The following is a 24,928-nucleotide window of genomic DNA, read 5'->3' as shown; positions in this document are numbered from 1 at the left end:
ATGAGTATGGTGGGTGGGAGTCCACATCTCAGTCTCCTGCGTGTCATGCATGACCAAACACCTCAGGTGGGGGGGCCTCCCCTGCTCTGAGCCTTCACCCCTCCGCCCCTAGCCCCACACAAAGCAACTGAAGGAGGTCCAGGGTGCTCATCACACACAGCTCCATTCTGCACCCCACTCAGGCACATCAGTCTGTGGTCACTATTTAGGTGAATACACGGGACAGGCTACACATGTAAGTAGCCAAGCTTCCCTATATTTAGGAACCCCAAATGACCAGAACACATCAGAATTTCCTTTTATCTAGGGCTATCATTTTTCAACAAGCTTAACACTTTGGAAACAGTTGGCCAAGGAGCTATCACTGGCTACACAGAGGCCCACCAGCTGAGTACACTTCATAGGAAGCAGTCAGGACCCACGTCCTAAGAAGGGTGATGTGGCTCCACCCCTGGGGAGCCCCACCTCCCAAACTCTGCCCCCTTGCCTTGTAGCACAGGGGCCTGGCCTGGTCTTTCCCTGCTGGAGTTGCTCTGGAAGCAGAGAGCTTGAGGGAAGGAGAGTCTGTCTCCTTTACCATTTATAGCTCAGCTAGAGCTTTCAGGCCCTTCCCAGGAGGAGGCTGATGACAGGGCAGGTGGGCAGGAGACAATTTGAAAGTAGGAGCTGAGAGGGTGCGATCAGAGGCTGAGGACCCCCCACTTAGCCTGGGGAATCCAAGACTGTCCTGGCCCTGATGTAGTGCAGCCTCTGCTAGCAGCGCAGCCTCTGCTAGCAGCTTCAAGTGACTTTCTGTTTTCAAAAGCCAAAAGGTGTGAATGGACACATCTACATGATCCTGGACATTGCATTCACTTTCTCTGTGAACCTCCTAAAAATCCAGAAGCTCTTCCCTGGTGTTTTGGGGCTTAGAACAGCTTCTTACTTAACCCAGCATCTTTCTAATTCCCAGGCTGTATACTTAAACCTGGAAAAACGTTTCTCCCTGCTCAATCTTCTTTCAAATGTAAAGGTATCAATTCAGGGTGTGGGAAAAAAATCTCCTTCTCTGGCCTTAGGACACATGGACAAATCCACTTTGAACAAAATGCCTACAGAAATCCTTACTGGGAAAGTTGAAGGAACTTTTTATCATGACATGAATTGTCAGAAAAAACTAGTGGTAGCCTAAGAGTTGAAGACTCCACAAGTGGCACACCAGAGACAGGAGGGGAGTACAGGTAAGGGGAAAAAGCAAAGTAAACAGTGTGAGGCAGGGATAAAGATTCTCCACATAACTGTTTATGTTGGAAATGTTTGTTTCGGAGCAGCTTTATTGAGATAAAGTTCACATACCATACAAATTTCACCCATTTACAGTGTACAATTCAATTAACTTTTAGTATATTCAGAATTGAGCAACCATTATCACAATCAATTTTAGAAAATTTTCATCATCCAAAAAAGAAATCCCATACCGATTAGCCATCACCCCTCCAACCCACTTGCCCACCCCAGCCCTGGGCAACTGTTAATCTACTTCCTGTCTCTGTAGATTTGTCTATTCTGGACATTTCATGTAAATGGAATCATCCAGTGTGTGTTTTTTTTCTGTCTGGCTTCCTTCACTTAGCATAGCGTTGTCACAGTTCATTCATGTTGTAACCTGTGTCAGTACTTCATTCTTTTTTATAGCTGAATATCATTCCATTATATCCATTCATTCATTGATGGACATTTGGTTTCCACGTTTTTGGTTGTAAGTAATGCTGCTATGAACAACTGTGTACAAGTTTTTGTGGGGGCATGTTTTCATTTATCTTGGGTATACACCTAGGAGTGGAATTGCTGGGTCATATGGTAATGCTGTTTAACCTTTTGAGAAACTGTCAGACTGTTTTCCAAGGTGGCTGCACCATTTTACATTGCCACCAGCAATGACTGAGGGCTCCAATTTCTCTATACTTGCTATTCTCTGTCTTTTTGATTGTAGTCATCCTGATGTTTGTGAAGTAGTATCTCGTTGTATTTTGATTTGCATTTCCCTAATGACTAACGATGTTAAGCATCTTCTCATGTTTACTGTGTTTGTACACCTTCTTTGGAGAAACGTCTTTTCAGACCTTTTGCTCATTTTTGAAAGTAGTCTCTTTTTTAAAATATTGAGTTATAAGAGTTCCTTATATACTCTAGATACAATCCCTTTATCAGATATATGATTCACAAATATTTTCTATTTTGTCAGTTGTCTTTTCACTCTTGATGGAGTCCTTTGAAACGCATATTTAAAAATATTGATAGAGTCCAACTTATTTTTTTCTCCTGTTGTTTGTGCTATTGATGTCATATCTGAGAAACCACTGCCAAATCCAGGTCATGAAGATTTATTCCTATGTTTTCTTCCAAGAGTTTTATAGTTTTACCTCTTACATTTAGATCTTTGATTGACTTTGAGTTAATTTTTGTATATGATATGAGGTAGGAGTCTACCTTCATTCTCTGCGTGTGGATATCCAAATGTCCCAGCACCATACGTCAAAAACACTATTCTTTCCCCATTGAATGACCTTGGAGTTTATTGAGAATCAGATGACCATAAAGGTGAGGTTTTATTTCTGGACACTCAATTCTATTTCACTAATCTGTATGTCTATCTGTCTGCCAGCACCACACTGTTTTGATTACTATAGCTTTGTAGGACATTTTGAAATTGTAATGTGTGAGTCTTCCAATTTCATTCTTCTTCAAGGTTGTTTTGGCTATTCTGAGTCCCTTGAATTGCCATAAGAATTTTAGGATCAACTCGTCAATTTCTGCAAAGAAGTCAGCTAAGATTTACGATTGGAAATTGCTCAGTATTTCAGAATTTAATAAACAATGAGATATTTAAAACATTTATCTGCAGGTAATTTGTTTATGACAGTATATGAATTCCTTACTTCATTTAATCCATGACAGAATGTAAAAAAAAATAAAGCTTTTACTGAGGGACAGCTGAAGCCCAACAGAAATCTTGCTATTAAACACATAAACTATGTTTGCAGTATTATTTGTTTTGTGGAGGAAACTTTCAGTTAAAGAGTACATATATACATAGTGTAGCAAAAACTCATTCTCTTACCTTATGTTAACATGTTTGCATTTATTTTCAGAAATTCTAGAGTGTGGTCTATACTTGCAGGAGACTTTTTTTTTAATTGTGGTAAAATATATGTAACATATTGCAGGAGATTTTTAAACAACTAGATGAAATCCTATGAACAAAGAAATAGCATTAAGTGTTGCCAAGATTAAGAAAAAGTCTGAGCTGATTTTGGTATTCAGTGTGGGAGGAGGTTACTTGGATGAAGCAAAGGTATTTCAAAATAGAGGTACTGTTATGATTCCAGTCTCAGAGGTACTGTTATGATTCCAGTCTCAGAGCCCAGAAGACTGCACCCCTAAACTGAGCCTCTGAATAGACAATGACAGAAGCTCATCCTTCTGTCTATCTGGAGCATGGTTGCTGAGGCTTGCTGACATATGCACAGCTGTAACGGCTGTTGCTTCCCCTGTGATCCCAAGAGTAGCTCCAAGCTGGGTAATTCTTAACCCCAACAACTTTCAGGGCTGATGTGAAGATCAAATAGGACATATGCAACTAAAGTGCTTAATGAGCTCTATGTAAGTGGTAGTCAAGATTCAGTGATACGCCTTTTCAACTTCATAGAGCTGTCAACTGGGGCACAAATAATAGCAATAACATTGTAGTAGCTAATATTTACTGAGAATTTATCAAGTGCTTTGCAGGTTATCATCTCATTAATTCCTCACAACAACCCAATGAGGTAGACACTACTATTATTTCCATTCAAAGATAAGGAAACTGAGGCATAGAAAAGTTAAGTAACTTGTATAAAGTCACACAGATGTAGGTGATGGAGCTAGGATTCCACTCAGGCAATCTGACCCGAGATCCTGTGCTTTCAGCCATTTCACCAGTCTCTGGACTTCTAGTGACCTGTTTCAATGAAATGTTCCATTCTCAAATCAGATCAATCAGCATCTGATGGCAGGTGGAAGGGTGGTCCATGTCACGAGCCCATGTCAGTTTCTATACATGGAGACAGGGTGAATGCACAGTATAGCAGTGTTAAAGGGCGTGAGCTTTACAGTGAACATACTTGGCTTCATATCCTAGCTGCGTGATCTCGAGCAGGTTAATGTAAATTCCGTAAGCCTCAGTTTTCTCATCTATAAAGTGCAGATACTACCCACTTTGTTGCCTTCTGAAAAATAAAGGTAATAATAAAAGTAAAATACTTGGCAAAGTGCCCAGCCATATAGTAAGTGCTACAAACACACAAAAATTACAAGCCCCAGTTACTTTGATTCAGTCTGGATAAACAGTATAATTGAAATCACAGGCAACAAGTTTCCATGACACTTAAGGAGAAGCTTGGAGTGAAGAAGCTGGCGACACAGTGTTTTAAGAATGGGTTTTAGCTTCTATCCTTTGTTTAGAAAGATAAAGAACATTGGAGAATATTTATATACGTCATCACAAAATGTAAGTTCTACCTCCCCCCACCCCATTTACTCAGATGGTCTTCTTACCCTTTAAGACAAAAGTGAGGGACTGAAACAGGTGGGCAAATCTGGCCCCCAGCCTGTTTCTGTAAATAACATCTCATTGGAACACAGCCACATCCATCATTTACATATCTACACTGCTTTTGCACTACAATGGTAGAGTTGCACGGTGAGTAGTGTTGAGGAGTCAGAGATCCAAAGGCTCCTAAGAGCCTCAAATATTTACTATCTGACCTATTAGAGAAAAAGCTTGCCAACTCCCTACTCTACAACATGAAGAAATCCTTATTAAGCTGTCCATCTTTGCTTCCTCCATGGCACTAAACAAGAGGTTGACATCTCTTCCCATCCTCCCCAAACCACCAGGTGAGCATCCGGCAACGTGCAAAGGAGACAACACTGAAGTATAAAAGAAACCAAAGTTTTCAAAATGCCAGAAGGGGAAAAAAGCTTTATAAATACAAATTAAAAAAAAAAAAAAAAAAAAAAAAAAAAAAAAAAAAACCAACAGTAAATAACAGGATTTGCCCTGCTTTACAATAATTTCTGTCCCTTAAACTGATTCCAACTTCAAAGGCCCATTATCCCTCATTTGAATTCAAAGGAGTTCTTTACACAGAAGGAACTACCAGAGCGGAGCTGCTTGCTGTTCAAATGAGAGGGTCCACAGTGCTCAAGATGGGGATGGCCTGGCAGTCACAGAAGTCAGTGCAAAATCTGCATTTTATTAAAGACATTTGGGAAGATCCATTCAAAAATACATTGTGCTCAGTAAAAATTAACCATTTCATGCTGATAATTAAGGTTACCACGGAATAGATATTTGTATAATATTTACAGCAACAATAGAAATTTTACAGTTTAGAATGGAATACATGCCAGAAAAAACTTGATAAGATGTACCAACACATGATACAAAGAGTTATATAAACACTTTACAAATGGTTCATAATTAGCTTGTGAGGAATTTAAATATTCAACACTTTAAATTCAGCTTGGATTCAAAAATTAAAAAGGTTAACACCACGTCACACCCTTGCCACAGTACAAAGTATGGAATTACACTTTATATTATGGATTATAAAGTCTGTGCAATTAAGAATTTCAACTGATTCTTCATCTACCACAAATTTAGATGTTACATCATTCTGGCTTATCCCTATTTTTATTTTCAGGCACAAGCAGGGTTCTCAAAGTTCCCTTGCCCTGTGTCTTCCCAGATACCCCCTTCAAACTTCCTAGAGATTGAAGAAGCTCGGAATAATCTTCTAAATATATACAGAATAACTACCTGAATTCAAAACAGCACAAAGCAATTCTTGGAGATAGGAATTAGGGGCAACTATTCTGTTTGGTTTAATTGTTTCTGTTAATCAATCCACATTTACAGTGAGAATCTACTTCTTGCAATCACAGCATTACCCCTCCAGCCTGACTCAATCAGTGACCAAGGAGGAAACAAGGAGAGGGAAATGGACTGAGTTGACTATAATCAATTATACATCTCTAGTGAAAACAGATGTTACATAAGCTTTGCTTTCCATTTTGGAAAATCTAAGCTGTTGTGGAGAACTTGAAAGTTCTCCAGAAGGAAAAGCATCATTTTTTTTTTTCCCTTTAAACTAAATGCTTTTGACTGGAGCTTTTGACAACTCTGGCAATAAATACTTTAATCCCCCAACAGGGACAAAAGTCAAGGCATCTACCTTTTCTATTCCTGGGTTTCATCTGATTAGCCCTGAAACAGAGCACGAGGACAAGCTTGTCTACGCCTGAAATGAATCAGATCAGGCTTTTGGGAAAGTAAAATCCCAAACCAAAGGAAGTCCTGAGGAATTCTTAGCAGTCTGTCAAAACAGAGGGGATGGAGGAACAGATAAGGCCTCTTTCTCCCTGATACTCTGCACTGGAAGAGTAGCGAACAAGGCAACTTCTAATCTGCATACAACATGGAGACCGATTTTTAAGATTCCAAAGGAGGATCAAAATATGACCCAAGGATCAAATGGGGTTCTGAGAGCTTAACCTTGTGGGTAATGCAGGGCCTTAGTAATGATACCAGTTTCACTGCCGCAGTTCTATGGCCCTAGAAATCCAATGTGTAGACTATTACAAATTTTTTCTGGCAAAACAAAAGACAAACCTCCCTCAAACTTGGGAGTAAACAGTTAGTGAATGAAAATACAAGGCCAGTTGTGATCATATTTAGTAGCCTATAATACGCAGAAAGGTGAGTCAGCGCCTGGAGTGGAGAAAGGTGGAGTCAGGACCAGGCCTAATGCTGATGTATTAACAAAGCTAACAAAGCACTATGGGAAATGAATATTCACGTTGTAACTGACTTGGCACAAAAGTCTATAATCTTTTATAGTACATTCAGTTAAAAAAGAAGAAATAGAATAGAATAGGGCAGTAGGCCCAGCATTTCCTAGCCACCTCACTTCGACCACATTGTGTGTTTACAGAAAGATGAGGGACTCATCCCATCATGGCTTCATTTTCTTGCATTTACTCATGGTTGCTAAGACAGAATTTTTTACCCAGCTGAATCAGACCTCAAGATATACTGTATCTCAGCTGGTCAAGATGCAAAAGGAAGAAGTCAGAACCACTTACAAGCTTTTGTTTTGTAAGTTGGCCCTTTAGGTCTCTGAGAGAAACTTCTGGTGAGATTCTGGCCCTGGGGATTAGCGACAGGACACTTACGCCATTTGTACTGTCTTTCCCGCAGCCCCTTTTAAAGAAATCTTTTTTTTTTTTTTTTAAACCGTAAGTAAGTTTTCTCAGCCTACACACTTTATTAGTGGTGAACTGAAGGAGGCAAGGAAATATTTCAGTATTTTCTGACTTGGTTCAGTGTATCATACCACATTCCCAGTTCACAAAAGTACGAGTCTGTGGATCTTAGTGCTCATGTGGAGCTCAATATCCCACTATAATGCAGCAGGTAACGAACTTCTAGATATAAAAGCAGTGCTCTCCAGAAAAAATGTTCTGACCAGGAGAGAATATGCAGATTTCTGAGTCCAAGCTGAGCTCTAGGAGTAAGTTGCAATGAGCAGTTGCCCTTGCTAAAAGTTGAGTCACTACCAGGACCTAGGTGAACAGAAATGGACAGAGCCTTCTACACACTTGAAAAGTAATCCTCTGGACTTTTTAAAAAAAGCTGTACACTTATGAGTCATTCTCAATACATAGCTAGAAGAAAATAAATGGCTTTTTTCCTTATTTACTCTAAAAACTAGTTTAAGAAGTGAGGATACTATGACGTTAACTAAGAGGTGCTGGGAAGGGAAAATGGGATAGCATTTCCTAGCGAAGCCCACTAATTTTCAGATTAGAACATGCTAAACTGGCTAAGTCTACAACCACAACATACTTTATAATACATGACGTGACTAGAAACTAACCAGCATAGTTCTGAGCTTAGAATTAAAGTATAACTGCATATGGTGACTCTTAAAGCATGTTTCAAAACAGATTTAACCAAAGCATACGGCACAAATACTCCTAAAACAGCCACATCATGACCACCGATTAAGAGTTTTTTGCTTCTGATCGGTTTGTCACATGCCAATGTTTGTAAAGAGCTATTAAATGACTTGAATGGAAAACAAAGACATTTTCTTTTGGGAGACACAGCTAAAAGCCATGGATGGCTTTGAGCAGTTGGTGAAAATCATGCCAATCTGTCAGGCTGCTGCTTGCTACTAAATATAAGCCTCATGGCTCCATGAAAGATTTTCTAAGGATGCTGACCTAGAATTTAAGTTCTCAAACACCTATAAAGTGACTCTGGTCTCCTCCCAAAGGATGCACATTTTAGCAGGCCCGAGATAATGGAAGCGAACAATAGAATTCCAGGGATTGAAGAATGGTGGTAGAAGATTCTTTAAGAGAATACGACACTGAAGAATTCATACCTGCAGTTGTGCAACCTGCAGAGAACCAGGGCGGAGCCAAGCTCTGCGGACTGGTGGGCTTGGAACATGGTAAATCAGGGTTTCTCAGCCTCAGCACTACTGACATTTGGGGCTGAATCATTCTTTGTTGGAGGGCGGAGGGGTCGTTCTGTGCATGCAAGATGTTTACCAGCATCCCTGGCCTCTACCCACTAGAAGCCAGTAGCACACCACCATCCTCAGCTGTGACAACCAAATATGTCCCCTGCCATTGCCAAATGTCCCCAGGAGGCAAAACTGGCCCTGGTTGAGAACCACTGTGGTGGAGGTAACTCACTTGAGTCCCTCAGCACGGAGCACTCACTTTTTGTCTTGGGCTCTGGAGAGGCTAAACCTCAGATCGAGACCAAACAAGGTTCAGTAAAAGTTCACTAAGAACTTATGAGAAGAAAAAGGAGGATGGTGGTTAAAGCAAAAGCAGAAAACAGCAAAGCGGAGTTTCTTTTCAAAAGGAGATCAGCAATAGTTCCATAGAACAAAGCAATTCATAAGCCTTTATTTAACCTTTTTATCCTTTAGGAAGTTAGGGCAGATAATAGAACATGGATGTCACAAACTTCCCTTCCTAAAGAAAATGCAGACTTTTGTGACTTTAAGTCCTTAATTCTTATCACAGATGGCAATCTTTGTGAGGTCAATAATTCATCAACCAGAGGAAAACAAGTTACAAGCTAAGAGAGGGCCCATTAGATTTGAGAGAAAACTTTCTCATTCCCCCCTGTGAGCAGGAAGAGAATTAGACATGCTAGAAATGTGGGTTGTAGTTCACTTACAGCTTACTGAGGTCAATGAAAGTCAGAATGGACAAAAGCTGAGAAGAGGATAAAAGAGCTACCTCTAAAACACTAGTTGAAAACATTGTAGATATTTTCTGGCTCAAATCTGGGAATGTACGAAAAGTACGTATTGATTCTTCATCGGTTAGGTTTACTTTGCTCTAGGTAGAAGGCAATTATTCTAGCCCTTCTTTGAAGAACCATCATGAATATAAATGTTCTGCAATCATCTGAGATCCCAGTGTTAGCAAGGATGAAAACATGGGAAACCAGCCCCTAGGTGACAACGAGCCTCAAATGCCACAGCATGGCAACGTGACTGCGCAGTTCCTAAGCGCACAGCACAGTGAGAAGTCTTTCCAGAGGAAAAATGGAGTTTCTGGTTTGCAAGGGGGAATACAAGGTACAGATCGAGTTTACAAAAGAAGAGTTACACACCCTTTTAGAGTCATTAGTATCCAGGCAAAACTGCTAAGGGTCCACATCACTATACAACTGAGAAGCTGCCTGGAAAAAGCCAGAATTCAGAGCTACTCAGACAGTACTGGACTGGTGAAAGCAACAAGATAGAAAAAGAACCGAAGAGCATGCAAACTATTGGTTTGAATCAAATTGTTTCAATGATAGTACCCAGTTGAGTTTCATTTTAGTGCCTATTACACTTATTAAAATTAAATTAAAAGCACCTTAAAATGACCTCTATATATAATCAATACACATCATTATAGTAGTTATATAAAAATGCAATATGCACACAATTTAAGCTTCAAAAAAACTAAGACCTTTTTCTTTATAATCTTCATAATCATCAGAGCTATGATTCTTAAAATTGTGGGGGAGGGAACAGTAACTCAGCACACTTCAATTATAGCTGACTTGATTCAGGGGCTGACACACTCAGAATCCTGGGACAAGTAATAAATATTGAGAAGTTTCTCTCTTTGAAGGGTGGGAGGGCAATCTTTAAAAATATTATTGCTAAGAGACTACTCCCAAAAATCTAATACTCTTGACGGATGACGGTGTTGAGGTGATTTCTGTCAAGGATGGCCCAGAGACATGGGACTATAACCCTTGTTGGCCAAAGGCTTTGATGATACTTGGGAATAACTTGGGAGTTGGAGGAGATCAAATGACAGAAAGAGAAGTCCTGTTCTGACTGTGTGTGTGAGTGTGTGTGTGTGTGTGTGTGTGTGTGTGTGTGTGTGTGTGTGTGTCTCTCTACTGATATGCATGATAACCTTGTTATAAAAGGACAGTCCCAGGAAGAAAAGATGAGTATAGTAATTTTCTCTACATCTGCAATTGCTTCAGGAGTCTTTTAAGTATATTGGAAAGAACAATAACAAACAAAGCATTTAGAAATAGAAATGCCACACACGTATCTCACACCCCACCAGCCAGGGGTCTCCGGTAACAGTGCAGAGGATTCAGGAGCATAGAGCTGGTTTGCAAGATCTGCAGACAGATGCCTCTTACGACTTCGCAACTATGAATGTTCACTGGCCAATCTTTGGTCTACACTCGACACTAACGCTAAACAGAAGAGCACATTCTCTCTACAAAGACCCATGAATAACCCTGGATCTGTTCTCCCCTCAGGTGCAAGGAACATCCCTGGACTTGAACAGGAGCCAACTATGTGAGACGGAGACAGGCCTGCTGGAGTTCTCACTGGCCTAGCCCACTTTCTTCCCCTGCGGGTTCAGGAGATGCTACATCTCGCCTACTACCAAGGACCATGTCTAGAGGCTACTGCTGGGGCCTAAAGTTGAGCACGGTTCCCACTGTTATAGTCACGTACAGCCACAATTCAACTCCCTTGATTAGAAGTATAATACTCACTTCCTATCACAAATGTATAAAAATATGGCAGATAGTGTCATAACGATACTTTCTTTAAATGATTATATTTATAAAACAGACAGATATTTACCATATATATATTTATATATAGAATAAAATACTCCTGATGCAATATATAAATGTTACTGTTTAGTTTTTATAGAAACTACTGTAGCTGTCCCACTGCTTCACAATGTTCCAAACAGCTCAAAATAACTTTACATTTAACAGATAAGGTATGATTACAACAGTACAATATTAATTATAAATAAATGTTACAAATCCTATCAAATATGGAAGTTTAGAAAACAATTTAAGACATACAGTTAGTTCATCTGCTAACCCTTCAAAGGGATACTCTTGGATTACAACAAACCCCACATTTAGTCTAGGCGGAAAAAAATCTGTGGTAAGGACATCGGTCAACACAAATTATTCCATCCCTTGCAGTGCCAGAACACATCCTGGCTTTCCCAAGTTCAACGGCGATTGCACTAAAGCTGGAACGTAACGGGGAGAACCTGGCAAGAATGTCTTCTTCCTCAGTGGCACACTCTATCCATTCTCACACAAGACCCGTGGGGACTGGCGATCCCTAAGGAACTCCTGTGGCTCTAAGATCCCTGACTAGCATTTGTGGCTGTGAGGAGCCAGCTGGCTCCACACATACAATATTGCACACACCTTCATAAAGCTGAAAATACTGGCTTACCACCCTGGCCCAGCCCACTCCCTACCCCCTCCCACCCACCCTCCCTCCCAACTGGATTGCCCTGCCCCACCAGCCCCCCTCCAGCACACATTACAAGGCTGTCTCTTTTAAATCATTCAGATTTGGCATTCGGGACCGATTTGTTCTGTTATAAGGGTGCCCGTTTGGCCCACTCTTGGCACCCAGCTGTTCAGAGTAGGAAGGCCCCTCTGTGGCACTCCGGGTCACAGAGGATACGTGCCAGCCAGAGTCCATCTGACCTGGCAGCTGGAGGGCTGGCCTGCCCTTTGGTGTTGGCTCCTGCCGGATGTTACTGCTCCCGCCAGAGGCCTGGCTCAGGGGGTGAATCCGAATTTCTGAGAAGGAATTTTTGGCTTGTTGAGTTGTTAAGGGCTGGAAGCGGGGGTCTGAGGAAGCCGGGTGATTTGAGGCTGAAGAGAGATGTAACAGCTTGCGCAGTGATTTTAATGGCTGGCTCTGAAAGAAAAGACGAGGGTGCATGTAGGATTTAATTGAGAGTAGACTTGAGAGCTGGGGGGAACAGAGCGCAGATCTGAGATGCCTGCATGTGTGTAGTCAGGGTGAGTGTCAGGGAGGGCAGCTAGTCCAGCCTTATCTGTTCTTTTATTCTTTTTGAGACAGACTGAAGTTATTTTTCTTTAATGAAAAAGCCTAGAAATGTAGAAGAAATCTAGAGCTGGTGTGGTGGCGGGTAAAGGGCTTCAGCTCCTTCCATCTGGCTGCAGCCCATCTTTAGGCGGGGGTGGGGGGATGAGGGGGATCTCATGCTTCAACCAGCAGGAGGAAGCAAAAAAGAAGGGATCTGCTCCTCCCTTTTGAGAAGACTTCCCAATAGCTCCACATAAAGCTGCCACTTACAGAGTTTTCACCAGCCAAAACTCAGCCATTCAACCATATCTAGCTGCAAGAGGAACTGAGAAAATGTAATGTTTCAATTACGTAGCAATGCACTCGGCTGAAAACCGTATATCCCCTTCTGTTCTTACCTCCCTGATTTTCCCTTTCTCTTGACATTGCAAAATCCCAATGTTCCCTTTCTGCACTTTTACTTTTTTTTTGGTTTTTATTATTTTTTGAGGGGAAGGGGACGTAAAATTTGGGCATTAACAATGCAAAGTACAGAAAAACAAGCAAAAGCCCCAGAGACCCTAAAACACAAGTCACTCACGGAGGCCTTCCATTCCTAACATGGGCTCATGGCGGCCCCACTTATCTGTTGTGTGGTTGGGGCTTGGGCCCTGTGGGGTGTGGCACACTGAACAGGGGGACTTCAAGGCAGAAGGGAGGGTCCTGGAAGCCATCTGCCCCACACGCTCCTCACTGGTGAACGATGACTCACTCCCCTCTCCTCTATGTCAGTGTGATACAGTCACCATCAGAAGCATCCTGACATTCAAGGCCTCATCCTGACCCTGGCACTTGGGCCGCAGCCCTAGTCTCGAGGCACCTCTGGCTGCCAATCCTCACGGACCTTCAGACTTTTAAGGGCTCAGCAAAGCAAAATGTTGATAATCTCAAGAAACAGTAATGATTTGGAGGAACAGGGCACTGAAATCCAGGGGATCCTGCTTGGGCACTGACTCAAGTATAAATAACCTCTGGAGAAGCATCCTCCACGGCCATTCCGAAATCTGTCCCAAACAGCTCTGTGGACCCCAGGAGAGGTGGCATAGTACACCGCACACTATTAAGTGCTCAAAAGTGTGTTCTTTTTTCAGGGAACTGAGTAACACAATGAGATTCCTGGTGATTTTTACAGCCCTGACCACATGTAACTATTGAACAATAACAATAGTTCAGCTGGAGATACAAAGTTACCTGAGAAAAGAGCTTCTCGGCAAAGGAAGTTACACAAAAAGGGTTCTAAAGCCTCGTACTTTTTTTTCCTTTTTTAAAAAAATAAACTGAGAATAGAACATCAGGCCCTCTCACTCAGAGCCTTGCGCTTTTAGTTTTGATACATATCCAATAACTGGGATATCTGGTTCTCCTCACCCCCTGAGCCCCCCAGCCTGTATTATGTTAGAAGCAGAAAATACAAATGGTTGGGCAAATATAAACGAAATTTAAGGAACTCCTGTCTACAGCTGTAAGTAACAGCTTACATTTAAAGAGAGTAAACAAAAAACCTCTACAAACAGACCCTCCTCCTCCAAATCACAGAAATCTGTGGTCATTTATAGGCACAAGTAACCCTACAGCCTCAAAGGCTCATGAGGGTTGTCATAAATTACAGTACAGAGGAATAACAGATTTATAAAATATTGACTATGATCAAAGGCAAGTTAGATTATGTTACTATGAGCATTATGAAACACTGAAAAGACACAATATTTTAACATTTCCAATCAAAGTAGTTTGTTTAAAGGAGGTAAAACATCAGTTACCTGAAAACATTTATAGATCTGGTTTCTAATTATTCTCCCGTTATGGCAGAGAAACAAGACTATACATACTGTCTACCACGCAGTTCCTAATGCTACTGTTTACCTGTTTTCTATCAAAACTAGTATAGATTTCAGAAGTTTAAATATTCTTCTAAGAAAGCTTATCATACCTGTCTTTCAAGGCGCAGTTTCTATGCTACCACATTTAATGAACCCTTAATTTCTAGTACCTCCTCTTACCCTCCCCCACATTTTATGGCACACTTCACTTTTTACCATGGAGTACGGTATTTATGGACTTTTTCTAGAGTTTTTGTGTGCTAGAACTGTATCTTACTCATTCCCCTTAATCGCCTGGCCTGTCCCACCTGCCAGGTGAAGGCTAACGGAAGCTTTTTCCCCCAATAGGACACAGGTCACTGAAGCAAGATTCCCCTGGCCTTCTAAGATGCATCTGGCTATTAGTGAGGGTATATTCTGCGGAGACTCTCAGCCTTGCTGTAACATTGAGAGGCTAAATTTCTCAACCCTGCCCTCCCCTCAGGAGAGACTGGTCACTGCAGAGTCTGAGAGTCTAGGAGTGATGCAGGCACCACTCACTTGAGTCTGTAGATCAGAGATCTTCTCAGGGCGCCACTCCTTTGGTCTGCTGCTCGGGGTGCTAGCAGAATGAATGGCTTTCTGTAATGTCAGAAGATCAGGGCCGTCAGAATTGGGCACCTAGAGCAGAATACGGACAAGGATTCAATAAGCACACCAGTACGCCTAATTAAGATATGCAACCTCACCCAAGAGGAGAACAAAAGCAAACCAGACCAAATCAAACCAAAACTCAACCCCCTCTCCTCTAAAGAAAAGACTCAATCAAAAAAGAAACCAAAACTCTCCCAATGTTCACAATGCAAGTGATGCTAGTTAAAGTCTGCTGCCCTCTTAATAATTTTCCCTGCATTAGGAAAAATTGGCGATGTCATGCAGCTTTGTTAAACCTCAACCCTTAAAGCATTCCCATGCTGTTAGTTTTAGTCGCTGTAAGAGAGAGCAGTTAAACTGGGCTGTAACAGGAATTGCTGTCGTATCCTCACATTCCATACTGCAGTTAGGTTATGAGCCAGTTCAATAAAACAAAAATTTGTTCCTGCTGGGAAAATGATCCAAACACTGTATCTGGTGATGCCAAAGAAGTCTAACAGGCTTTCAAGGACAGCAAAGCGGGAAAGTATGGTTTGAATCATATTCCCAAGACACTACCCAGTAAATCTGGGTCCAGCATTATATACTATGAAAATGCTGGAAATTTGTGCCACAAATTCCAGATGAATGCAATTGGTCTAGTCGCCGATTTTGGTGAACACAGGAGAGTAATGCCAAATGCCAAGCAAAAGCCCTGGCCTTAAACTAAGTGACCAGCAAAAGCTAGAGCCAGGCAAGGAAAGAGCAAATCACCAACTAACAGAAGCTGTTTTTGCATGGAGCCTGCAAGCTCACTTAATTTGGTCAAATCAACTTGGTTTCGAAGAAACAAACTGCCAACCAAGTGTTGAAAGACTTTGCAAGCCAAACGAAAAGACATTCGTTAATTGTAAATGTTAATCAAATCCTTTACAGGCAATAAGGGATTTCATGAATGCTTCTGCCAACAACTGGCTAATCAGACAACCCAAACTAGCCTTTCACTAGTTTGTTTGTTTAATAGCCTTTGATGCTTCAACTTCCTTAACTGATTCAGAAAATCCAGAATGTCAAAGAATTTATATCTCAGTGAATTTATGGAACTGGCTCAGGTACTTAACTAGCACAAAGAGACTATGACCCCATGAAAATAAAAGACATGCTGTTGTCATCAGTAAAACAAGTTTACTGGAGCGGTTTTCAGGGCTACCATACGTAAAAATGGGTACCATGGGTGGAGTGACTACAGGAAGCTTTTTCAAAGAAGAACTATGCTTTAAATGATTCTTTGAATTAAAAAGAGGAAAGAGGGATTTCTTGATGCTTGGATTCTCCCCGTTGGTGGAATCTGTCTGCAATATAAGATACAAATAAACTAATTGCCAAAGGAAAAAAAAGGAGCTCTTATTGAAACTCCTAGCCCTTGGATGCCCTGGAATTATTAAACATCATAACAGTCTCTGAAAGAATCTCTGTGTTGTGTGTGCATCTAGAGATGTCCTGTGTCATTTCTCATCTGGACATGAAGATGCCAGTAATGTAAATTCAAGACATGTACAAACTTCTACGTTATATAAAGAACATTTGGACATGATCAATACTTATAACAGGAATGTCTAGAGACCTATACAGATATATTCACATTAAGCTTACAGAATGTTTAAGGATTTATTTATTAACAGAAATATGACTGTTATAAAGAACAGTGTTTAAAGATCTATTGATGAATTTAAATCTTTTCCTAATTGCCAGAAGGGACATAAGCAACTAAATAATCTTAATCTACCATGTAATCTGCCTATTAAGGAAAAAGAAAAGGTACTGCAAATTCTTTTGAATGTGGTCAACTCTTGAACCAGAAAACATAACTTGGAAGAGGAATATCAATATTGCAGAATTCTTAAAGGAAGAAGCCTGGTTCTACGCTGAGAAGTATTCACTCCATGTAAAATAGCTGGCACAATTCAGAATATGCCAGAAAAGTGAAGAAACAGAAAGTTCAATCTTTAAACTGAAGTATGATTACCAGTTGGGATACTAACTAACTAGGGTACAATTACCAAGTTGGCAAAGTCACCATATGCTCTGAGGGCTTATGTAACTCTCTGAATGTGGAATTGAAGCCAGATTTTCCAAGGCGGCTTCCAGATTTGCTTGATTCAAAGCAGGCACCTTTACAATACAGAATGATTTTCTGGCACCACTTTTCCCTGTTTTGGGTATTTCAATCGCCAGAGAATCAGGATGTATATGAAGGTAGGCAGGTCATCTTTTACAGGGGTGTATGCAGACATTTGAGTGAAATAGCCCATAAGGTTTCCTGCTCCCATGACGGGGACCCAGGAAGAGTTTAACTTGCATGGCTAAGGAGGCCACAAGAGAGCTCTCAGGAACAAGTGGCTGGCGGCACTCCACACAGGTGGGCCCGTGGCAGGGCTGAGCCTCGGCCTGCTATTCAGGAGAACCCACCTCCAGGTCTCCCAACTGATTGCACAACTTCTGGCAGGTCATAATTTGCCTGGCCAGTTCCTATATTAGCAAAATAAAGGAGTAAAACTAGATTTAGGACCCACAGAGGCTTCTCTCTGCCCTGGGTATCAGATTCCCATGTTGTTGAATCTTATGCAAAGGCCACAATGCTTTAAATCTTTCAAAGCTCATTTACATAGTTTCCTTTTGCTGAGTTACAGAGTGAAGAAAACCTAACTTTAATTCTGTTCCAATGCTCATTCGAAGCTAAACAAGGTCAGGCTAGTAGCCTGAGGTCTGCCAGGATACAATACACTGAGTGCTCTTTGGAAATCTTACTTGAGACACCAAAGTCCTTTAAACATTTTTTCCTCTTTTAATTAAAAAATGCAGAGGTATAAACAGCTTTTGATTTGGAAGACTTAAGAAGTCATTGTGACCTGTGCAGAGATATTTTGCAGTTACTTTACATATCAAAAATGAAATGTATGAAAACCTAAAAAAAAGTAAGTTCAAGTGGACAGGATGTTAGAGAATAGTACATTTCCTATTTATTCTTATCTACATTATTTAAACATCTAAAATTCGAACCAAATCCTGAATAATAGTCAATATGTACATACTTGACTCAGGCTGTGGCAAGTAGCAGGTTTAATGTTGGTCTAAGGCAGACAAAACTAAGTCTATACACAAAAACACCTTCAATTCCTTGGTCCTTGCTACTTTCTTCCTCTTAATCACCCTATAATGGCTAGGAGCCTGAGGTTAAGAACAAAAACAACTTCAAACTAAAAGTAACAGTGGTGAGGAGAAGAAGGTAGTCTAAGTTTAATGTTCATGATGGATAAGTAAGTTTCATAGACAATGATAAAAATTTTATTTTATTAGCACTTTATATATTTTAAGCTTCTCTACTTTAAATCAGGTCTATTTTGCTCACCTGTTCTAAATAATATATGTAGTTAATATCTGACTAAGTGACATTTTGATTGGACCTTCTACATTAAGTTTCAGTTAGAGATTATGGGCAGGTTTAAAAAAAAATGAACATTTTAGGAATATCACACAGCCATTAAAATGAAGATAATAAAATTGTGTAGTAGCATACATATTGTGTGTATGTATGATAGAAATACTATTAAAAAGTCAGAATACAAAATTGTAGTAGAATGACTGCTATTATTTAAAACACTAAAAAACTACCTTCTTTCCACAAACATATGCATAGGCTAAAAAGCTAGGAAGAAATACACCAAAATCCTAATACTAGTTGTGATAGTGTGGCAAGATTAGAAATCATCATTTTTTCCTCAATTTTTCCATAATGAGCTCATATTTGTATTCTAAGGAAATAAAAAATTTAACAAGCAAGTAAAAGAGTAATATAGAAAGTAACCAAGGAATGCCTTTATTAGTATTTCTAGAACATCTGTGATACTCATCTGAGAGATGAAATCAATCAAGTCCATCTGAGCAGGCCATTTTGATTATGCCTTTTTCCTTTTTAAATAAATGAGAGCCAGTCATCTATGAAGTAAAACTAGAAACAATAGTTTAAAATGGCTGACTCAACCTTGTCTAGTCTGCAAGGTATCATAAAGCAAAAGAGGAAGCAAGCCTCAGGAGGGTGAAGATGCTCCTGCTGGCCTGGATGTCCCCCTGCCCCTTGTTTTCTCACGTCACGAACCAGCAGAATCCTTGCCTGGATGGTTCAGTGATGTGATGTGCACAGTTCCATGCAGCCAGCCCTGGGTTCAGGCAGAGGGTTCTCAGGAGATGAGACTCATTCCATTTCACAGTTCAATCACAAGAAAAACATTTCTTCCTACTAAAGTAAGCCCTGAAATGTCAAATACTATCTCCTGTCTGTGACTATGCAGCCCAGAGATGCACTTGTCAACGTGGGAATTGGATAACCAGCCAGAGGAGAATGAATGATGGTTAGTTAAGAATTTTAAGATTTAAACATCAACAAAAACCATTTCCTGAATTTTCACTTATCTTTCACTTAACCCCAAGAGCAAAATAAATCCTGTAGCTTCATAGTTTTTACATGAGCATCAATTCACATGCATAAGGCGTTTATTGAGAAACGGTTAAAGTGTCCTCTCTCATCTAAATTAAATTTCTTCTATTCCTGGAGATTCTGTTGAATCTAGAAAAGGCTCTGTGAAAGGAGGATTGCTGTACAGAATTTGAGAAAGAAACATATATAGTATATGCATGTCAAATCTCACTAAGTAGATAATTCACTTTGATTGCCATGTACAAAGTGCAAAGTACCCACAGACTAATGTAGACTCACATGCCATTGTAAACAGAAATTGGCCATCTACTTACTGTTTGAGATTTCTTCTTTTTCTTTTTCATTGACCTGAAAAACCCTTGTTTTTCCTTTTCCTTGAGTTGTTCAGAATGACTAATGTTTTCAGGACTTTTCCTAAATGGGAAGACATTTTTTATCATATTGATCTTTTAATCATTCTCCTGCCATTACACGACAAATATAATGAAGAGCAAAAATGCATGACACCAGGTTCAAATAGCCATGAAGAATCAAGCGCACAGGTAAAGAGCCTCTAAAAAGCACAGAAGGAACTGAATCTAATCAACTATGGTTAATGATTAGCCTTTGGCAAAGGCTCACTCAAACTAGCAATTTGAGCATTATAGCAACTTGATCTATAACTGTGCTGCAGGACCATTTTCATGCTGTTAAAAACCTCAGAATTAGAGAGTCTGAAAAGTACATGGTTTGAGGATGCCTTTTCTGTAACCCTTCGAGGGAAACAGAAACATTTTCAGTATCTTTGTTTTTCTATTTACCTTTTTAAAACCAGCTTAACAAGTACATTATTAGTGGCTTGCCAAGGTACTGAACATTAAAAAAAAAAAAGCTGCTACAGAAACCTTATAACTAAAAGTAAAAAATGTCTGAACCTGGAAAATCCCTTCATAAAAATACTGTGTGTATTTATTAAAAATAAAAAAAATAGATAAGGTAAGAGAAAAATGGAGACAGGATGAATGTTTTAATACAAAGCACTCTTCTGGACAAAAAGCTTCTAACTGAGAAAAAAAATGGCATTAAGCATCATACCACTGACACCACCAGGTATTCTAATACAAATCAGAGACATTAAAAGACAACCAACAAGATACTTTGGACCCAACAAGTTGACTACGTGTATGTTAATAGAGGCCCTATATATTACTTAATTTAATTTACAGTCTTTAAAAAACAACTCAAATGGTGCTGTTCTCAAAAAAGGCACACTCCATGGGCTCTATTTTGAATTTGAACATCTAGATGACTGTGAAAAACCATTTTCTCAAATGACTGAATTCCTTCTATTAGCTACTCCCTAAAATCAAGAGTAGAAACATTAAAGGTGACAGAGTTCATTCTTATTTATGGTTTTAGAACATTGAACAGTGAAGTTATTAGAACATCTAAAACAATATGAGCAAACCAGCATCCTTTACTTGATTAAATCTCTGTGAAGGCAGAAAACATCTATATAAACTATTACAGATACACATGATAGAAAACACCATGAAGCTATTTTTTTAAATCGTATCTTCAAAGAATTTTCACAATATGAAAGAATATTCAAACTACAATACCAAGTGAAAACAACAGGATTCAAAACTTTCCACATAGTATGAGCCCAAATGTAATTTTTTTAAAGGCATATGTGTATACGAACTTTTTTAAAAAGCAGGAAGAAAATTTTAAAAAATCTTAATAGTTATCATCTCTGGGTAGTAGGATTATTGGTGACTTATCATTACTTCTTTTTAATTTCAACAACAAACATGTACTACAGATAAAATAAAAAGGTTTTACAAACCACAGAAAATTAATTTGAAAAGCTGAGAATTCAAGATCAAAGACAACAAGGGAAAAAACTGAGAGAGACAAAAAACAAGAAGTAAAAACCATGACTGTTTGAAGGAGCCATAGTTATTTCTTCTTAAGCATTTAGCCTAAAACATGATGGGAATACCAAAGAAGTAAAACCATGTACTGTAGGCACAAGTGTTCCTGAAACTCATTAGGAACTGCAATTTTAAACCTCATTGAGAGAGTTCCAAGTTCTGAAGTTAAAGTTTTGTAATACAAAAACCACCACTAAAATAACTAGTGTTGGAACTCAGAAGGATGCATTTACAATTTTGAAAGCTAGAAAACTTCAGACATGATGGAACCGCTGAGAATGGAATAGTGAAAAGTTAAAGATTCTTTCAACTCAGTGTTGTAGAGCTGGGGAAAACGCTCTCATCATAATGACAGACTGGGCCTATTCGTCAAAGTTTCTTATGACAAGTACTTTTGAGATTAAAGAGATGAGAACTCTTGTATGGGGCCTAAAGACAGACTGACCTAAACTAAATTCCAGGCCACAGCATTCAGTCATGTGAGAGTTCTAGGGAACACGGCAGGCAGTGTAAGTAGTTCGCTGGAATCACCAAAGTGCCACTCTTAGGACTGAAAGGAACCTCAGAGAGCATCTGGTCCAACCAGCAATACTATTTTTAGTGTAACTTCTAGAAGCTAAAGAATTATATGCTTATGATGTAGCTTATGTCCTTCCACAATGGCGTCTGCACATAACCTAGAAGCACAGCAGAGTATTCAGATTAACAGGTAGAAGTTTTTCCTAACCAGAATTAAAGTCTAACAAAATCTCAAAGGTCTGCTCAGTTAGAAAAAGTGCTTTCTGCCAATCCAGGAAGTCTTTAAGGGGGACACATTCATCATGACCACAACCTTAGGACGGAAATGGGTGTTACTCTAAGAATGTTGGTATTGGCATGAGAGGAAGTGAAGGCTTGAGACACTAGTCCTAGGGGAAACATGATTTGGGTGGGAAGAAGTCTGTCCAATAAAATGAAAGTGAGGATGGGGTGTGGGGGGAAGGATACTGAAAGAAAAGAAGGAGCAGGACAAAAAGCCCAGTGTTTGCAATTCCTTGTGTCCCCCAAACAAAGAAGATGAATCAAAGACTCTCTGCAGGGTCTTTTCAGAGGCACTGGATAAGTTAGAGCCGGGGGCAAAGGGGAATGACGAGGAAAGCATCTTCAAACTGGAGCTGAGGAGAGGCAATGGGGCCAAGATCCAGGTGGGAAAAGATCCCAGGGACCAAAACAAAAAAGGAAATAAAATTACTTTTGGACTTGAGGATGAAAGCTAGGAATAAAGTATGAGTTTGCATGTATCTCACAAAAGACACAAAAGGAAGTCAGAGAGGACGAAAGGGTACAAGTGGGGGAAAGAGAGGCAGACAGAGAGAGAAAAAGACAAAGAGAGGGAGAAGCCACACTGAAACATACACATACAGATAATTAGCAGAGAAACAGAACAGAGAAAAGCCTGGGAGAGAGACTCAGGGGTGGAGAGAAGCTGTCTGGAACACGGGTGCCGAAAAAGCTGTGTGCTGCACAAATGAATGAAGAGAGAGGCTTGAACATTTATAACCAGTACTACATCCAATGGTTAAGAAGAGTAAGCCCCGTAATTTAATCTGATTTGTGAATTCTGGACCCTGCGATTCATCCTACCTGGTATGGTCAATAGCTGTGTGCTGAGCTTAGCTAACTGTATAGGCAACAGAAGGGTTCAAGAGGAGCAGCACAAGGGAAGGGCAAGCGGGTGATCACATAAGTCTCAGGGACAGGAGTTTTGAAGAGGACCCACCTAGTCACCTGGCTCATTATCCAGGGAACGGGGTCGGCGAGGACTATGGTAGGGGTGGGGGAGGTGTAACAGTCTCCTTCCCGAATAGCCCTGGGACTCCAACATTACCTAACACAACAGCTACTATCTCCATAAGGGGTCAAGAGGAAAGAGAATTTAAAAGACTCATCTAAAAAAAGAAAGGAATTAAAACTGAATCAATGCCAACCAACATTTACAGAGTACTCTGTATGCGCCAGGCCCTGTGTTAGGTGTTGGAGATACAGAGCAAAATTAAAACAAGGACTGGGACTTCAAGCTGCTTGCAGACTCAAGGCGGGAGAATCACAGGTTTGACAGAGGGCCAGGCTCCCAGGGCTCCAAAATAATCTTTCCTGGAGCAGCAGCTTGAGGTGAGTCGAACAGGAGAAGAGCTTACCCTGTGACACTTTCCCTGCCACCTCCCCTCCCCTGCCAGTGTGGCTAGGGTGGGTCAGCTAACACCTGAGACTAGAAAGTCAGTGACTAATTCTACAGGAATCATTCTGGGAGTTATAATGACAAGTAATAACAGATACCAATGTATTCATAACTGTACAAGAAGAGAAAATCTGGGATTGTGCAAGTGAGTGACAGCAATTCTTCACTTATCTTAACTACTGGGATTTCTGATTAATTTGGTTTACTGTTTAAGTGTCAATTTTTAAGCCAATTTTGACAGCAGTCTTTCTAAACACTTTGCCTTTTTAAGGAAAGTGAGAGCAGCCTATTTTAAAGATATATACTGTACATGGGTAGCTATTCTATCCATGAAACCATAACGGCTAGAAAAGATTTTCCCACTGGGGCCTGAGAAAAAGCAAAAATACCCCTCTTCTCTCTATACATACTGTTCAGGATCTTTCTCCCTCTGCATACTGCACTGTTAACTGGGATTATTTCTTGCTTGACAACCTCAGTGCCAAGTGCTGGAACTGTGCATTAAAGAAGAACAAACAGGTTTACAGGGAGGGTGGAGGTGTTTTCCCGTAAGTAAAGATGATGAATCTGACTACACTGCCTCTATTTTTGTTGTTCTGAGATATTTTGGCTTATCTCCCGGTTCTTCACTGGATTCTGGACAGCTGAGATGGCCAGAATAACTGCTCTGGATATTATAGTACAATATCTACTTATCACTTTAAAGTATGACATAGTAGCTTGAGTTTTCCAATGCAAGAAATGTGTACACTGTACAAATATCCTCTTCCCAAAAGAAATGCAAAGTACTACTACCAAGGAGAAACAGACTGCCCTTAGGTAAGCAATAATTTAGGAATAGCAATTCGCAAGACACCATGGCAAAGCTTGTTCACATTTTTGTAACAGTTATCAAACAGCATTTCTCTCAAATATAAACAATATGGTGAACCAATGAGAGATCTTGTTCAAGAAACAAACCAAGACAAGACAAGCTTAAAGGATGACTTAGACTAAGTCAGATGTGATGCATGAAGGAGAAATATCATAGGAGCATAGGGGTAGTAGGAACAAAAGAATACAGCCAGGTCATCCCTGGCAATTCTGGAACTCTCTCATGCCTCCTAACAGCAATATTAGAGTAAGGATGATTCGATAAAGACTTGTCTAAAGTTCAACATCCCAATTGTACCTCTAGTACTTCTTAAAACAGTTGCTTTTAGGTTTCTACAACATTTCCAAGCCTAAACAAGCTCTACTTATATTATCAAAAAAATGAAAACAATTTGCTGTTAAGATTACTTATGTCACATGTGGATTTAGTTTTTTTTTTTTAAATGGAAGTACTGGGAATTGAACCCAGGACCTCGTGCATGCTAAGCATGTGCTCTACC

The 24,928-nt window shown here is 40.1% G+C and overlaps 1 protein-coding gene across 9 annotated transcripts in view; it reads right to left on the bottom strand.

Moving 5' to 3' along the window:
* CDKL5 (cyclin dependent kinase like 5) overlaps window positions 1-24,928 on the bottom strand; it is a 198,244-nt gene that overhangs the window by 9,290 nt on the left and 164,026 nt on the right. For 4 of the 9 annotated variants that reach the window (XM_072956083.1, XM_072956086.1, XM_006217694.4 and 1 more), the window contains exons 16-18: window positions 19,736-19,835; window positions 14,855-14,974; window positions 11,925-12,323 (exon numbers count right to left, since the gene is read on the bottom strand). The exons of 1 other annotated variant lie outside the window; for it this stretch is intronic. In XM_072956083.1, the coding sequence (XP_072812184.1) occupies window positions 11,937-12,323; window positions 14,855-14,974; window positions 19,736-19,835 (607 nt within the window). In that variant the 3' untranslated portion in view covers window positions 11,925-11,936. Of the gene's footprint in view, window positions 1-11,924; window positions 12,324-14,854; window positions 14,975-19,735; window positions 19,836-24,928 lie in introns of those variants that run through there. 4 more of the 9 variants (XM_072956087.1, XM_072956088.1, XR_012067489.1 and 1 more) reach the window with 3 other exon arrangements.

Source organism: Vicugna pacos, chromosome X (assembly GCF_048564905.1).
Source record: "Vicugna pacos chromosome X, VicPac4, whole genome shotgun sequence".
NCBI classification, from domain to species: domain Eukaryota; kingdom Metazoa; phylum Chordata; class Mammalia; order Artiodactyla; family Camelidae; genus Vicugna; species Vicugna pacos.
Note: the sequence above shows the minus strand (reverse complement) of the source record. Positions and strands in the feature narration are given on the sequence as shown.